Here is a 16,732-nt window from a genome sequence, read left to right on the forward strand (position 1 = left end):
TCCACAGACCTAGAAAAAAAAAAAACTTATGGTTACCAAAGGGGAAATGTTGGGGAGGGATAAATTAGGAGTTTGGGAGTAACATATACACACTACTATATATAAAATAGATAACCAACAAGGATGTACTGTATAACACAGGGAATTCTTCTCAATATTTTGTAGTGACTTATAAGGGAAAAGAATCTGAGAAAGAATATATATATGTATATATATGTAAATATGTATAACTGAATCACTTTGCTGTACACCTGAAACCAATACAACATTGTAAATTAACTTCAATTAAAAAAGAAAAAAAAAGTTAAAAAAAAAACTGAAGGAAAAAAAAGCCATACTTCAATATTTCACTCACTGGCAGAAAGGGTCCAATCAATCTGAAATTTTGTATTTAATTGCCGACCTTGAAAAGATATTAACCAGTTGTATCATGATAAGGGAATGACTCATCATTTTTCTTTTTTTAAATCTAGCATGGAACCAGTGGCCCTGAATGCTGTGGGAGGGGCTTTTCCCTAACCCGACTCTCCCTGCTTCAGAGAGGAGTTCAGTCAACTGTAACAACAGCTTATAAACACATGTGGACTTGGCTTTGAGGTGCTGAGCCAAGTGGGAGACAGACTTTCATAAGGTACGTACTGATTTTATACATCTGTATAGTGTGCTCATAGCACAAGAAAAACTGTTTTATACTCACATCGTGCCTTCTTGCTGTGCTTAGGGGAGAATTTTAGTCCATTGCTGTTGGATACATCGTTACAGAAATGTAAAAATGAAGAATTTAGAAACCTAGGCATGAGAATTTAGATCTGAGAAAAATTAATGATATGAGGAGAAAAAAGAATGATAGCATTTTAGACAATCGGAGAATATGACCGGTGTGTGAGAGAGTGTAGGTGTTTATGCTGGGGTAACTTTCTCTGTAGAAGTAGTCAGTTCACAACAAGTGCAAATTGTGATGCTGTAATACTGTGTGGGCTGTGAAAAATCAAAATTAAGATTCATTAAAATGGGAATAAGTCTGAATGTCAACAGAAAATTAGAGTGGGCTGTGGCAATTCCCCTTCTCTCTCTGGGATTTAAGCAACTCATGGCAAACCTCCAAAGGAAGTCTTGATGGGAAAACTAGATAATACGGGAGCAGAGAATTAGCTTTTAAAAAATATAGAAATCCACCTGGCTAGAAGGTACAAGTCATTCAAATTGGAATATAGGCGTGAACAATGCACTGTTATAAGTATTAATGTTGGAGGGAAAAAACAAAGGCCTTAGACAGGAGAGGTTCAGTGAGATCCCGTGGAAGTCCTAGAGCTGTCCAGGGCAGGATGAATTCACGGGAGAATTATAGTATCTGAGACTGAAAAGAGAAGATATGGATACAGCAATAACGAGAAGCACTTTGCAAGATGCTACAGACAGCAGCATTTGGATCCCATGACGCGTGGGGTAGAGTCATTAACTTGGAGGCTGAGATGCAGTGGAGCTGAGGCCACCTGGGCAGGTGGGCAGCAACCTCTGCTTTCTCAGCCTACAGCCGTTCCCCTTGCTCTGCCCTGCTTGGCTAAGAGAATCATGGTTCTTGGGTAGAACCAATAAAGTGAAGTCACTGATGGGCCCTTTATGCGCTGTCAGTTGTCTACAAACCTGTTTTTCTGACTAGATTTAAACCCCTTTAGGGCAGCCACCACATCAGGCTCCTGTCGTGTTCCCCAGCAGCCATCATTTCTTAGCACAGGAAACTGCCCAATGAGTCTTAGTTGAGGAAGTTTGAAGGAAACTTGTTAAGAGAAGGAAATACGTTTATACGTCAACCAGAAACAAGGTGTTCAAGAAGGATCAGAGAAATGTCTGCATTTCCAGGGAAGAAACAGGAGGTAGGAGACAAGGGATCTTTTCCATCAAGTGTTGACAGTGAGACCCTGAGCTCCTGCTCTAAAAAGCAGTGGGTGGAACCCACTGCCATGGCTGGAACGCATGCAAAGGGGCTGGGGGACCAGCAGATTCCGGAGTTGTCCAGATCAGGGAGTGAGTGGGGCTGGGGCCAGGCCTGAGGGGAAAGGCAGGTGGGGTGCATGGTTCAGGGGCAGAACCAGGGGTTAGCTGCGGTCCTGGGGTTTCGAAAGGCTGTGTTCAGTGCTGTGCCAGACTGCACTGAATCTTCGCCAGAAACTTCCTGCATTCCAGGTTAACTAATCAGTGAACATCACTCATCTTTCACACAAGCCAAATAAAAAGGGAGCCATTGTATAACTTGGCTGAAAAAAGTCTGGTTATGTATAAAGTCTCATTCCTACTGGAGCTATGGGTCAAGAGGTAGGTAGGTAGATAGATAGATAGATGTAGATAGACAGACAGATACAGACAGAAGAAAGAAGACGCGTGGGCTATCCGGTGTGCTCAGAGACTCGCCTGTCTCTCAGGAAATGAGAGCAGGAGGGAAATTGGATTTCCTGGTCCCTATTATGAATTTTTTGTACCTTATCTAGTTTTCTCAACCATCCTCACTAATAGATATAACTATATAACTATATATATAACTATATATATATATATATTTTTTTTTTTTTTTTTTGCGGTACACAGGCCTCTCACTGTTGTGGCCTCTCCTGTTGCGGAGCACAGGCTCCGGACGCGCAGGCTCAGCGGCCATGGCTCACGGGCCCAGCTGCTCCGCGGCATGTGGGATCTTCCCGGACCGGGGCACGAACCCGTGTCCCCTGCATCAGCAGGCGGACTCTCAACCACTGCGCCACCAGGGAAGCCCATTAGGAGGTTTTTAATAAATACTAGTTCTCTAGTTGTTCTGCTCCCAAACCCCCAGCCATGCATCCTCACCACAGACTCACCTCTTAGCCTGCCAAGACAATCAGATTTTACCCAATGGAGACTGGACAATGGTTTGGTGCAGTTTCCCACAGTTGGCTATCGGGGGTGGGAATTTGGGCCAAGGCAGACATGCCAGGGACTCTTCCGACTCTGCGACAAAGGAGGCCAATACTTCTTCAGCATTGTTGGTGCTGTTCAGTCATATATCATAAAGTACATCTTGCTTCTGTGGTTTTATTCTTTGTTCATTCATTTACTCATTCATTCATTCATCCATTAAGGTTTAGAGAAACCAGGAGACTGCCATCATGGCGGGGAAACCCAAGCTTCACTACTTCAATGGACGGGGCAGAATGGAGGCCATCCGGTGGCTCCTGGCTGCAGCTGGAGTAGAGGTAGGTCCTGAGTTTGTTCATCTGAAGTTGAATCTAAATTAACTGTATCAAAGTACTTTTCTTACATAAGCTAGGGGACTTTTCATACTAAATGACCTGTTAAGAGTTCTGCATTAAAACAAATCTGTCAGTTATTTAAGAGATAAACAGACTTGTCCTAATATGTTATTAAAATGTCTTCTTATTAGAGAGAATAAACAGAGTAAATTTAAGAAACTAATCACATCGTGTGGGCCTAATTTGGATTTTGATTTTTAAAATTATAAAATATTATTTATCACATTTATACAGCTGTCAAAAACATGAACATTAAATATCAGTTGATATTTAGTAAACTTTGTAAATATGTTAGGTGCTATAATGTATTGTGGTTATTTTTAATAGTTTTAATGTTTTAGAAATATACACTGAACTATTTAAAGTTGAAATATAAGGTATCTGGGATTTCTTTCAAATTATTACGAAGGGGAGAGGGGGTAGGCATATAGATAACTCACAGCTGGGTTGAGCTGATAATTATTGAAGCTGGTTGATGGGTACAAGGAGGATTATGATAATTTGCTGTTCATTTTTCTGTATGCTACAAATGTCCATAACAAAAAGACAAAAATATACATATTAGAAAATAAATGTAATTAAAGTTAAAACATAAACCAGAAATACAGAGAGGGGCGGATTGTAACAAACTCTCTGTTAGATTTAATGTATTCACTCAGCAATGAATTTGTTGGGCACCTTGAAATGCTAGGTTCCCTGCCAGGTCCTGGAGATACAGGGGTGAACTAGACAGACACAGTCCCTGCCCTCAGGCAGCTTACAGTCTAGTGAGGATGCAGACAAGTAAGTGGGTGATTAAAGGAGGGGTGGGAGCATCTAGGAGGACACACAAGCACTTTAAAGTGTTAAAATGACATATTCTCAGGAGCAAGTGTGGGACTCTGTTGAGTGCTTCCCTCTAGAGGTGTCTCTGAGAAAAGCACTTCTCAGCCCAGGTCAGAGGGACACAGCAACTCTGTGCGGGTTTCCTGGGGAGGGAGTCATGGACAGACGCTGGAGACTTGGTCCCTGAGGGGAGAGCAAGCAGTAAAGGAGGGTTTCAGGTGAGGTGGCATCCTGCAAAGGGAACCTCTAGTGTGCTCTCTTAGCCTCCTAACAGCATGTTTACCTAAGCCCCTGTGTTCAGAGCCCCTGGGCAGGATGAGTTCACCAACAGAAGGTGAAGTAGGGGGAGATGCTGAGAGCATCCCAGGCCTCCTCTTGTCCAGCCCAGCCTGACTGAGGAGGGTGTGAGACAAGGCTTACCAGAGGCTCTTGGTCAGGACTTCTGGGTTCTCTGGGCCCAGAGGCAGATCCTCACAACCCCATCTCCGTCGGTCTCACAAGCAACAGCCCACCAGCAAGTTCCATCCTACCTCGGCCACCCTCCCACACTGACCACCCACCACCCCCTATGTTATCTGGAACTGGGTGCTTTATAAATTGTTGCCCACACACCTCACTCTCTGTATAGTCTGACCCTATGGGATCATGTAGAGCCACAATAAACTGTTTAGCAACTTAGAAACCCCCAGTTCCCAAACTTTTCACCATCAAGACCCCTTTTCAAAATATAAAGTTGAATGGAGGGAGGTAATATACAGCAGAGGCCCCTGGTGGCAGCATCTTGGGGGTCAGTGGCCCCAGGGGTACTGCGTGCTGGGGGACACTCAATACCTTGTTCTGATTTCACAAGGAGAGAAGGGCTTTCCAGAGATATTAAAACTCCATAACTAGAGGGACTTCTCAGTCCCTTCCCTCCAGTGATTTCCCCCTTCCAAATCACAACCTAATGATTGACAGAGGTGGAGACGGTGTGGAGGTGAATTGAAGCTGCAAAATAAGCAATTACGTGCTGCAACCCGTGCTTTTATCTTGGTGGCTCTAATCCAGATTTCCAAATGGCCATGAGCATCGTCCTCTGTGTACCCTGCCAAACTCGGAAATCTTAGCTTCTCCATAGTATGCACCCGACATTGGTCATTCAAGCTCAATAATGTTATGGAGTGAAATAACAAAAACTCATTGACTGTTTCTGCTTTCCAGTTTGAAGAGATATTTATAAAAACTCCAGGAGACTTGGATAAGTTAAGAAATGGTAAGACCAAGAAACTAAATTCCTCTGATGGGAGGATCGAGTACAAGTCATAAGTTGAGGTTTGAACCCCAGCAATGCCATGTGTGTGCATGGTGGGAGTGGGGTCAGTGGAGAGGGAGAAGCATGGTTAAAGGTAAGGGATGGGGCTTCTTGAGCAGGTCTTGCAGCTCACTCAGGACTAGGAAGGGCTGGAACTCTGAGTACTTGCTAAAGGAGCCGGCCCGGGCGGTGCCCTGTGAATGCCCTCTCTGTGCACTCCCTGCCTTTCTGCACCGCGAGTGACTGTATCAGTCCAGGATGCCACACAGCCCTCCCACCCAAGGAAAACAAATGCATTAGAAAGAAGAGGGGAGAAACAGGCCCAGCAGTTGCCGTGAATTCTTTTCTCTGACAGGTTTGACATGGTAATATCATAGCAATATTGCAGACTAAAATAACCAGGTGGTGTTGAATTAGTTCAAAGTCCAGGTGAACGTGTGAGGAGGGAGATAAAGAGCAAGGACCAGCATCGGTGGAGTTGGGAAAACAGGCCTGTCCTGCACACCATCCAGTGGTGGGATTTGAAGGGCGTACAAAACACTCTATGTAGAAGTCTCTCTTAGAACTGGCCTTAATGCCATGAACCCCATGAGACTTACTTTGAGAATTTCCCTTTTGACTTGGCAACTGGCTGGTGGAACTTCTCCTACATTCTTCTTAAAAATCCATGAAGACAAATCAAACACATAAAATAAAGGGACATACCATGCTCTGAATGGGAAATAAAAAGTTAACTGAAATAATAGATTGAAAAGAAAAAGGCAAATTGATAAGCAAAAGGATTACAGGAAGCTAAAAGGTATTTCCATGGAAATTTTACCAGGTAAAATTTTTGTTTCCTTTTATGTCTTCAGTCATTTCAACAAAAATTTTGATACATAAAATGTTTCAGTTTACCTTAACAGTATGATTCATCCAACATTTCACTCTATTTCTTTTCTTCTTTCAAAAGAAGGGAGTTTGATGTTCCAGCAAGTGCCCATGGTTGAAATTGATGGGATGAAGCTGGTGCAGACCAGAGCCATTCTCAGCTACATTGCCACCAAATACAACCTCTATGGGAAAGACATGAAAGAGAGAGCCCTGTACGGTATTTTTTCTGTTCTTTCATTAATGATTAATAAGAACAATCTAGGTCCTTCCCTGAGTGAGCAGGATGTGTTCACAGGGATCGAAACAAGGGACAAACTGTCTGAGTGTCTAGAGGATAAAACCTCAGAAGGTAAGTATCTAGACAAGGTGATTCTCCAGTTTCAGAAATTATAAGAATGATAACCAGGAACCTAATTTATCAGCCCTTTATATGGACTGGCCACTTGACAAGGGTTTGCAGAGACGGAGCCCATGATGCCAGGGTTATCTGGAACATTTTAATATCAGTTTGTAGCAGGCAGGTTTATTCAATACAGCCATATTTGGGGGGGTCTCCTCTGTGTTGTGATGGGACCCCATGATTGAATCATGGAATGTGGCAGTTACTCAAAAAGTTAAACATAGAGTTACCATACAACTCAGCAATCCACTACTAGGAATATACTCAAGAGAATTAAAAATATTAAAAATACAACCACACTAAAACTTGTACGCAAAAGTTCATAGCACTATTGTTCGTAATATTCAAAAAGTGGAAACAACAAAATGTCCATGAATGGATGAACAAAGGCAGGCGCATCCGTACAGTGGAATGCTATTTGGCCATGAAAAGGAATGGAGTCCTGATCCGTGTCACAACATGGGTGAACCTTGAAAACATTCTCTTACAGAAAGAAACCAGACACAAAAGATGCATACTGTATGATTCCATTTGTTTGGCATGTGCAGAACATTGCTATCCGTAAAACCAAAAGCAGTTTAGTGTTTGCCAGAAGCTGGAGGGAGGGAAGAACATGGAATGCCTGAAAAAACACTGAGCGTCTCTTTTGCAAGTGATGAAAATATTTTGGAATTAGAGTATGATGATGGTACAGGATGCTGTGACTTTACAAAGAAAAATCACACAATTTTACACTTGAAAAGGGTGACATTCTGGTATGGGAATTATATTTCAATAAAGCTTTCATTTAAAAAGACTATTGTAGGAAACCATGTTTGGAAGAAAAACAGCAAAATTACCTGGAATATATACTGTAGGAACAAAATGAAGAAACGCACGATTTCGGGGGATATTTTGGGTGGAGTCTTGAGAAATGCAAACAAGGCTAGAGTTGGGCAACAATATGTGAAGAGGGTTGTGGAACCATATTCTATGGGAAATAACTGGAGGAAGTGCTGGCTGGGCATCTAAAGGGTCCTGGTAGTGTAACAGGATGGGACAGGGAGAGGGACATGGCTAGGTCCGTGGTGCCAGGACTCTCTCTGGACATGACTGAGGTGTTACTAATTCATCACACTAACTGTGCACAGAACACACCACAGCAGAGACGGCAAACCCTAGGCATGGTCTCAGTGGTTACCTGCAGTGATTCCACCCGTTTCTCTCATGCCTGTGACTCTGGACAGGTCACTGATATGCTCTGTCCCTACATTTGGTCATGTATATAACAAAAATATTAGACATATATCTTCCTCGATGGCTTGCTCTAGAATGAAATGTTAAATTTAAGAAAAATCATAACTAAATGACTGACATAGAAAAATGCACCCAGTGGGGGTGATTTACTCTGCCACCTCCTGACGCCCCATCCTTACCCATTCTAAACTGTAAAATCTAACACAGGAGACATTTGACAATTTGGTCATTTTGTCTTTCAGGATTGATATGTATGCAGAGGGTGTGGCAGATCTGGGTGAAATGATCATGCATTTGCCACTGTGCCCACCTGATCAGAAAGATGCCAAGACGAGCCAGATCAAAGAGAGTATAACAAACCGTTATCTTCCTGCATTTGAAAAAGTGAGTGGACTGTTCAGCGTTTTTGGCACTGAGATCAAAGAACAAAGAAAAATAGTGCTTGGCATTGCAGGGGCATTGACCTTCACCTCTGTGAGCCTTTCTGAATACTAATGTAGCACCCTGACTCTAGGGCATTTTATAAAAATTGACTATGAGGAAGAATTGTACCCAAGTTTTACCCAAGTTATAATTTTTCAGCAATTTTTTTTTTTTTTTTTTGGCGGTACGCGGGCCTCTCACTGTTGTGGCCTCTCCCGTTGTGGAGCGCAGGCTCAGTGGCCATGGCTCACGGGCCCAGCCGCTCTGCGGCATGTGGGGTCTTCCCGGACCGGGGCACAAACCCATGTCCCCTGCATCGGCAGGTGGACTCTCAACCACTGCACCACCAGGGAAGCCCATCAGCAAAATTTTGATTTACTCAGACCCAATCTGGAATTCTTATACTTAGAGCTTGGACTATGGAAACTCTGAGAGCCACACTAGAGCCTGGAGTACATGGATCCTGCAGAACACAGTGCAGGGGCTTTGATCCAAGAGGAGCACAATGACAGCGATGCATCAGAAAATATTCTGGTACCATGTGTAGGGAGATACGAGACCCTACCCATCAGGAGAATGTGGTACTGTTTGGGGGATGGATGGGATGTATCTAAACAGAGATGGGGGCAGAGTGGTGGAGAGGAAGAATCAGAAGAAAAGTTGTTCAGGGAAAAATAATCTACAAAGTTTGGGGACATGGCTCTCAGACTTTTGAAGAAAATCATACAAAACCAGGAAAATAATGTTCCATCATTATATGTAGTATATATCTTAGTTAATGTTTCTCTTTGAAGGTAAGAGAACACCTCAAGATCCAAACTACCTGAAATCATGCTAAACAAGAATCATGAACTGAAAAAAAAATGATCGTAAGAGATGCAGAAGGCTAACATAAAAATAAAAAGCTTAACCAACACCCTCATCTTTATAAAGTTTAAATCATTCTTTCATTTCACAAGTATTAATTCATTGCTTATGTGTCAGGTCCTAGTTAAGGAGTGAATAATAGTAATCAGAAACTACATTCTTCTGGCTTTATGGTGCTCAAAGTTTAGGCACATCCACATGGTGGAAACCCCTATAGTCATTGCAGTTTAAGTACATCTGTGTTTTGAAATCAAAGACCCCCATGATAACATCAATGAAAAATGTATATTACAAAATAGCATTTGATGTCTTACTATGTTCTTTAATTTTTAGCTATACTTCTATGTTCATACATAGTCTGGTAGGATATTTGCCAAAATGTTATTATCTTTACTTGGTGGTGATATGTGTGTTTTTGCCTCTATGATTTTCATATTGTTGCAATATTTTAAGTAAGCATCATATATTTTTTCCAATATTTTATTATGAAAAATTCAACCATAGAAAAGTTGAAAGAGATGTACAATCAACTCATACATACCCACCACCTAGAATCAAAAATTAGTATTTTGTTATTATGTTTGCTTCATCATGTATCTCCCTATCCTTTTCTCCTCTGATCAAACATATTATTTTGGGGGGTGTTTCAAAGTAAGTTGCAAACATTAAGTGCAATCACCCCTAGACAGTCCAGCATGCAAATTATAATATATTCCACAGTGTTATTGACAGAGACAGGTGGAATAGGAGTCAGAGTCGATTTTGTCAGGGAGATGGGAATTCAGGTTGACCCAGGTTTATTTCAGGTTCCAGAGGGAGAGACCAGGAAATGAGGAGAGCAGACAAGAGGAGAGAAGAAATACAGACTCTGCAATAATTTGCTTAGGGTGGTAGAAAGCTGTCATGAAGGTGGAATCACTGCCCAAGGTGGGGGAGGGGAGAGAGAGAGATGGATGAAAGGCCGCATCATGAAGTTCAGAGCTGCACGCTTTAGGGTGTGAGGTCAACAGAAACACGGTGTATATAGTGGAAGCAAGTAAGGCAGCCACAGCGAGGTGGGAACAGGAAAAGAAAATGGTGTCCTGGCTTCCGCTGAGGTTGAGGAGGGAACAGCAGGGACCCACCTGGCCCGTCTCACTGATCCAGGGGCAGCAGAAGGTCTGAAGGTCCACACCCACCCAGTGAGGCACAGAGGGGGAAGTGGGGCAGGGGAGACAGAGGAAGAGCATTGGGCCCAGCCTGCCCGGGCCTGTGTTCCTGATCTGACCCCTCCATTCGCCAGGTGTTGAAGGGTCATGGACAAGACTATCTTGTGGGCAACAAGCTGAGCAGGGCTGACATCCACCTGGTTGAACTTCTCTACTACGTGGAAGAGCTGGACCCCAGCCTTTTGGCCAACTTCCCTCTGCTGAAGGTGAGCTCTCTCACAGCCTTTGGGGGGAGCCCACATCTCCCACCTCGGCATCTGCTCTCTGGACCCTGGGACTGTGATGCTAGGGTCCCTGACACTGTCCAGGCCTCACTGCCCCCAGGTCTCCACAGTTCACTCCAAGGCCTTGGTCTGGGGCATGGAAAGAATCTGGTCACGCCAAAGACATTGGAGATGGTCGCTGCCCCAAGGAGAATGACTTGCCTTTTCCCAGGAGAGAGACCCAGGACTTAGCGCCTCTCTCTGCCCCGGTTCCATTTCAGTCTCTTTCTTCATTTCCCCTTTGCTTCCCTCCCTCCCAGGTGTGTCCTCCTCTTTCTTTACGTGAGTCTGTCTGCGCAGGTCTGCCACCATCTCATTTCTTCCCCTCAGCTCCTGTTCCTTCTCTTCCAAGTTCATTTCTCTCTCCCCATCTCTCCCTCTGTCCGAGGGCAGATTGGTTCTTACTGGCCCCATTGTCTACCTTTCATGTTTTCTGTCTTCAGTTCCAGCCCAATTCCCCTATACCTTCCTGTCTTGATATCTTGGAGCCTTTATCTGTGTTGTCGTGTGAGACACGTTACTCTTCCTCGTATCGCACGACAGGGTGCGTCTGCAGAATTTACGTGTAGGAAGAACATGAGGAAGACTTGAGCTGAGTGAAGTCTTAAACTAAGACATCTCTGGGGAAAACGTTATTATGCTTTTATCTTCCTGCCTCACTAGGTGTCTGTGTCCAGCCTCATCCTGGTGCTGATGGAGGGGCCTCGGCTGGCCCTTTTCTGGGAGGGTCTCAGAGTCCCTGGTTTGTGCTCACGATGGGGCTGGTCTTTGGCTGCACTCTGAGCTGTGCTCTTGTGCGTTGCAGGCCCTGAAAACCAGAGTCAGCAATCTCCCTGCCGTGAAGAAGTTTTTGCAGCCTGGCAGCCAGAGGAAGCCCCCCATGGATGAGAAAAATTTGGAAGAAGCAAAGAAGATTTTCAGGATGCAATAAAGCGGGCGTGGCTGCCCAGAACACAGGGAAAACTTCAGGAGATTGAAGTTTTCCAACAGTGAAGTGCTTTACCTATATGTAGATCCTGGCTACTGTGAAGCTAATAAATATTCCAAAGTATAAGGGCTAATTTAATTAGAATGCAGATTTAGTTGCAGAGCAATCCATTTTGTTTTGATCACATACGAAATCATGATCTCCTCCTAGAATGTGCCTGGGACTTAAACATAAATAAAGGGAGAGAAAGTGTCATGGGCTCTGATCTGTTCAAAAAATTGTCATACACCAACTATCATAGTCAAAAAGAGTTAAGTAGAAATTGTCATCTGGTATTCTTGGTGACACAAAGATAGTCTTTTTTGAATTTTGCTGCCTTTCTGACCCACAACCTAAAAACTTTTCTTCTCTTTTTTTTTCAGAGGACCTTTTTCCTTCAGGTAATCAAACCTTTTTCCTATTCAGTTATGGAACTAATATTTATTTTATATCTAATATGGAACATTCTGTGCTCCAGGAGCTCAGTAACTAAGGATAAATAAGCCAGATATAGTCCCTGTCCTCAAGGAGGTTACACTAGTGAGAAAAACAACAAAATGGGTAATTCTAATCCAGAATCATGCTGGCCTTGTGTATCATGCTCCTACAGATGCTGTAACAAATGACAACAAGTATAGTGGTTAACACAATGGAAATGTATTCCCTCACAGTTCTGTAGGCTCTTCGTGTGAAATCAAGGTGTGACAGGGTCATACTCTCTCTGAAGGCTTTAGAGACGATCCTTCCTTGCCTCTTCCTAGCTTCTTTTTTTAAAAATTTATTTATTTATTCATTTATTTAATTTTTGGCTGCACTGGGTCTTTGCTGATGCACGTGGACCTCCTCTAGTTGCTGAGAGCGGGGGCCACTCCTTGTTGCGGTCCACGGGCCTCTCATTGCGGTGGCTTCTCCTGCTGCAGAGCTCGGGCTCTAGGCGCACAGGCTTCAGTAGTTGTGGCTCACAGGCTCAGTAGTTGTGGCCCGCGGGCTCCAGAGCACAGGCCCAGTAGTTGTGGCGCACGGGCTTAGTTGCTCCACGGCATGTGGGATCTTCCCGGACCAGGGCTCGAACCTGTGTCCCCTGCATTGGCAGGCAGACTCTTAACCACTGCGCCACCAGGGAAACCCTCTCCCTTTTTCTTAGTTTCGTGATTCACACGCCTTTCTTACCAACATGCTGTCACACTAATCCCATCCAATCCTGCTTCATTTCAAAAGGTCAGAATTTTCATGAAATAAATAATGTATTATCAGTGACAGCCCTCCCCTCTCTGGAGCTCAGGCTTGTGAAGAAGGCTCTGAAAAGGCTCCAGAGTCTGACGTTGGGCAGAAATGCAGCGTGTGGCAGGGCAACCTGGATGAGTCCCAAGAGCGGCATGATAGGGATATGAAGAAAATTAAATAGGGTCTGTAACAGAGACTAACTGTGGGGGGAGGCGAGGGGAGAGCTCTGCTCTATTTTTTCCTGCTTTAATGCAGTATAACTGACAAATAGAATTGTACAATATTTAAAGTGTATCATGTGCTGTTTGATATACACCATGAAAGGATTGCCCCCATCAAATTAATTAACACATCCATCATCGCCTTACATATTTACTTTTTTTAAATACAATATAGTGTTATCAACTAGAGTCACCATGTTATGCATTTAGATCCTCAGACCTTATTTATCCTATAACTGAAAGTTTGTACCCTTTTCCCAATGAGAGCTGTACTTTATTTTTTTTTAAATTTTTATTGGAGTATGGTTGCTTTACAATGTTGTGTTAGTTTCTGCTGTACAGCAAAGTGAATCAGCTATACATATACATATATCCCCTGAGAGCTCCACTTTAGATGGATGGTACGGGAAGGTCACTCTGGGGAGGTGATAGATAGGGTGAGACACAAAAGTGAGAAAGAACCAGACATACAAGAAGATGGGCAAAGAGGGGTCCAGACGGAGGAACCAGAATTTTCAAAGCCTTAGCATGGAAAGCAGTATCTTTGGTGCACCAAGCCAAAAGAGACATTGCTGGAGAACGGGTGTGCCACGTGGCATGAGAAGGGGCAGCAGACGGCAGATGACACGCTCCTTCAGTCCTGTCAAGGAATTTGGATTTTATTCTAGGTGAAATGGGAATCCAATGTCTGGCTTTCTTCCATAAGATTTTGCCCAGATGATACAGTATTTTGGGAGGTATAGTTTCACACTATAGCTATTTGAAAGCATTGCTTGAACTAAAGAAGTAAAATTCATCTGCTTCTGCACCAAAAAAGGATGGAGAGAAAACTGAAAACCAGTCACAGAGTGTGGATTTGCCAAACTAAACTAAATTAGCTTTCTGGGGTTTCATGGATAAGTATGCTGGTATAATTTGTAAAACTTGTAAAATAAATGAATTGTAAATGACATTAGAAGGACAGGGGTCGAGAAATCCCTGGCGGTCCAGTGGTTAGGACTCTGCACTTTCACTGCCGAGGGCCTGGGTTCAGTCCCTGGTCGGGGAACTAAGATCCCACAAGCCGTGTGGCCAAAACATAAAATAAAATTCTTAAAAAAAAAGGACAGGGACCAACTAATAAGACTACTATTTACTATTTGCTGGTATAACTCATTGAGAAGGTAAGTGTGGATCAAAACATTTTAATAGAATCATTTAAATATACTCAGGGAGCTATCTGCTTAACCTCACCAAATCATTTCAAAACCTAAAGCAGCCCTGTAATAGTGGGAATAACTGCCTCTAATATTGTTTCTGTTTTTGTTTTTTTTGCGGTACGCGGGCCTCTCACTGTTGTGGCCTCTCCCGTTGCGGAGCACAGGCTCCGGACGCACAGGCTCAGCGGCCATGGCTCACGGGCCCAGCCGCTCCGCGGCATGTGGGATCCTTCCAGACCGGGGCACGAACCCGTGACCCCTGCATCGGCAGGTGGACCCCCAACCACTGCGCCACCAGGGAAGCCCATTTTTTGTTTGTTTTTTACATTTTTAAATAAATATTTTAAATAACAAGATCTTGTGACAGGTCTAATAACTTCTGTGATTTTGAGGTAGAAAAGAGTGCTAACAATAACAAATGGATATTTTTATGCCAAGCTTTCTTGATACAAAGCTTCCAGTACAAGAATGTATTTGTGGACTTCCCTGGTGGCGCAGTGGTTAAAGAACCTGCTGCCAATGCAGGGAACACGGGTTTGAGCCCTGGTCCGGGAAGATCCCACATGTGGCGGAGCAACTAAGCCCGTGCGCCACAACTACTGAGCCTGCACTATGGAGCCCGCGAGCCACAACTACTGAGCCCGTGTGCCATAAATGCTGAAGCCCGCGCACCTAGAGCCTGTGCTCCACAGCAAGAGAAGCCACTGCAATCAGAAGCCCGCGCACCACAATGAAGAGTAGCCCTCACTCGCCGCAAATAGAGAAAGCCTGTGCACAGCAACAAAGACCCAAAAATAAATAATAAATTAATTTTTTAAAAAAGAATGTACTTGCGCATTCACACAGATGCTCCATGCACACATACATCCGTGAAGAAAGCATGTGCTAAATGCTGCTGGGCTGCATTGCACTTAATTGCGAAGTTCCATATTTTAAAATTCTTTGAGAATTTAAAAACATTAGCTAAGGGATAGTTAGGGAGTTTGGGATTGACATCTACACACTGCTATATTTAAAATGGATAACCAACAAGAACCTACTGTATAGCTCAGGGAACTCTGCTCAATGTTATGTGGCAGCCTGGATGGGAGGGGAGCTTGGGGGAGAATGGATACATGTATATGTAGGGCTGAGTCGCTTTGCTGTGCACCTGAAACTATCACAACATTGTTAATCGGCGATACTCCAATATAAAATAAAAAGTTTTAAAAAGTAAATAAAAAAACATTAGATTGATACATAATATGTCATTGGAATTTCTTAGAGAATTGATTTTGCCTAATTTTTTTCCAATATATTTTAAATAAATTAACTTGTTTGCTTATCTAGATATTATCTGATTGATTGGTGGATTTTATATATTTTTTTACAAAGCCTTATATTCCACTGTCAGAAACAATTTAGTTCCTGGTACCAGTGATCCTTCTGCAAGGAGACTGAAGCACAGACCTTTCCAAATCAGAGCAGCGTGTTCTAGGACAGCATCTTTATGGAACAAAGCAAACCTCACTTTATGTCATAAGCGGGACATAAAGACTTTCCATAAACCAGAAAATATATATTCAATATCCCTTAGATGGACACAGGAAAATGAACTGTGTACCAGGTTACTAGACTGACTTTCATAGAAAGGAATATCCGTAGTCTTTCTCTTAAATTACCCAAGAATTCACATTACTAAAACCCAATTTCCATGGACAACACGGAATGGAGGCATGATGCCAAGACAATTGGAGACAAAGTTCTAGAATGTAGGCTGAGGATAAAAAAAAATAAAGGCATGCAGTTACTGGTCTACTTAATTCCTTTTATTCTTACACACTTTAAACAATGGATTATGCCCTTTAATTTTTTGACTTCAAAGGCACATTTGAAAGGTGTTTAGACAGTGCCCGCAGGGCTTGAAATCATTAAACCTGAATTCAGAAGGCTCATCTGGGTGGAGCACTGATCACACCCGTTCATCCCTAAAGCTGGAGTGAACACAGTTCCAAGTCTCATGATTCAGAAGTCACTCCAGGGCCTTTAAAGCTTTAATACATTACGAATAACATCCGTTTTTGCTGAGCAATTAAAAATATTTTTTATGATGGGAAATTTCATACATTCACAAAAATAGAAAGAAGTGTATAAAAAGCCCTATGTACCCATCACCCAGCCACAGCAATTAGCAACAGAATGTCACTCACGTTTCATCTGTATTTCTACCCACTCCCCCTCACACCTGGGTTAATTTGAAGTAAATCCCAGTATCATATTATTTCATCCATAAATACTTTGACATGAGTCTCTAAAAGATAAAGATCCTTTGGGGAAAAGATTCTATAATATTATTATACTTAAAAAATTAACAGTAATTCCTTATATAAATGTTCAGTCATGGTTCAAATACTCCTGATTGTATCACATTTAAAAAGAATAACTGCTATGTTAGAACGAGAAGCTAAAAAAGGTCTA

At 42.9% G+C, this 16,732-nt stretch overlaps 1 protein-coding gene across 2 annotated transcripts; it reads left to right on the forward strand.

Moving 5' to 3' along the window:
- Window positions 1-503: 503 nt before the first annotated feature.
- On the forward strand, window positions 504-11,865 carry LOC307193145 (glutathione S-transferase A2). Of its 2 annotated transcripts, XM_079934686.1 has the most exons (7): window positions 504-631; window positions 3,108-3,221; window positions 5,304-5,355; window positions 6,347-6,479; window positions 8,146-8,287; window positions 10,476-10,607; window positions 11,470-11,865. In XM_079934686.1, the coding sequence occupies exons 2-7, from the start codon at window positions 3,135-3,137 to the stop codon at window positions 11,593-11,595; spliced, it is 672 nt and encodes a 223-aa protein (XP_079790812.1). In that variant the 5' UTR covers window positions 504-631; window positions 3,108-3,134; the 3' UTR covers window positions 11,596-11,865. The 2 variants fall into 2 exon arrangements, with proteins under 2 accessions (XP_079790812.1, XP_079790813.1); XM_079934687.1 differs by lacking the exons at window positions 504-631; window positions 5,304-5,355.
- Window positions 11,866-16,732: the final 4,867 nt, after the last annotated feature.

The sequence above is a fragment of the Stenella coeruleoalba genome, assembly GCF_951394435.1.
Source record: "Stenella coeruleoalba genome assembly, chromosome: 10".
Taxonomy (NCBI): Eukaryota; Metazoa; Chordata; class Mammalia; order Artiodactyla; family Delphinidae; genus Stenella; species Stenella coeruleoalba.

Coding starts and splice junctions, on each gene's coding strand:
- LOC307193145 (XM_079934686.1), top strand. CDS start 3,135: ATGGCGGGGAAACCCAAGCTTCACTACTTCAATGGACGGGGCAGAATG. Junction 8,288..10,475: donor ATCTTCCTGCATTTGAAAAA/GTGAGTGGACTG, acceptor TCCATTCGCCAG/GTGTTGAAGGGTCATGGACA. Junction 10,608..11,469: donor CCAACTTCCCTCTGCTGAAG/GTGAGCTCTCTC, acceptor TGTGCGTTGCAG/GCCCTGAAAACCAGAGTCAG.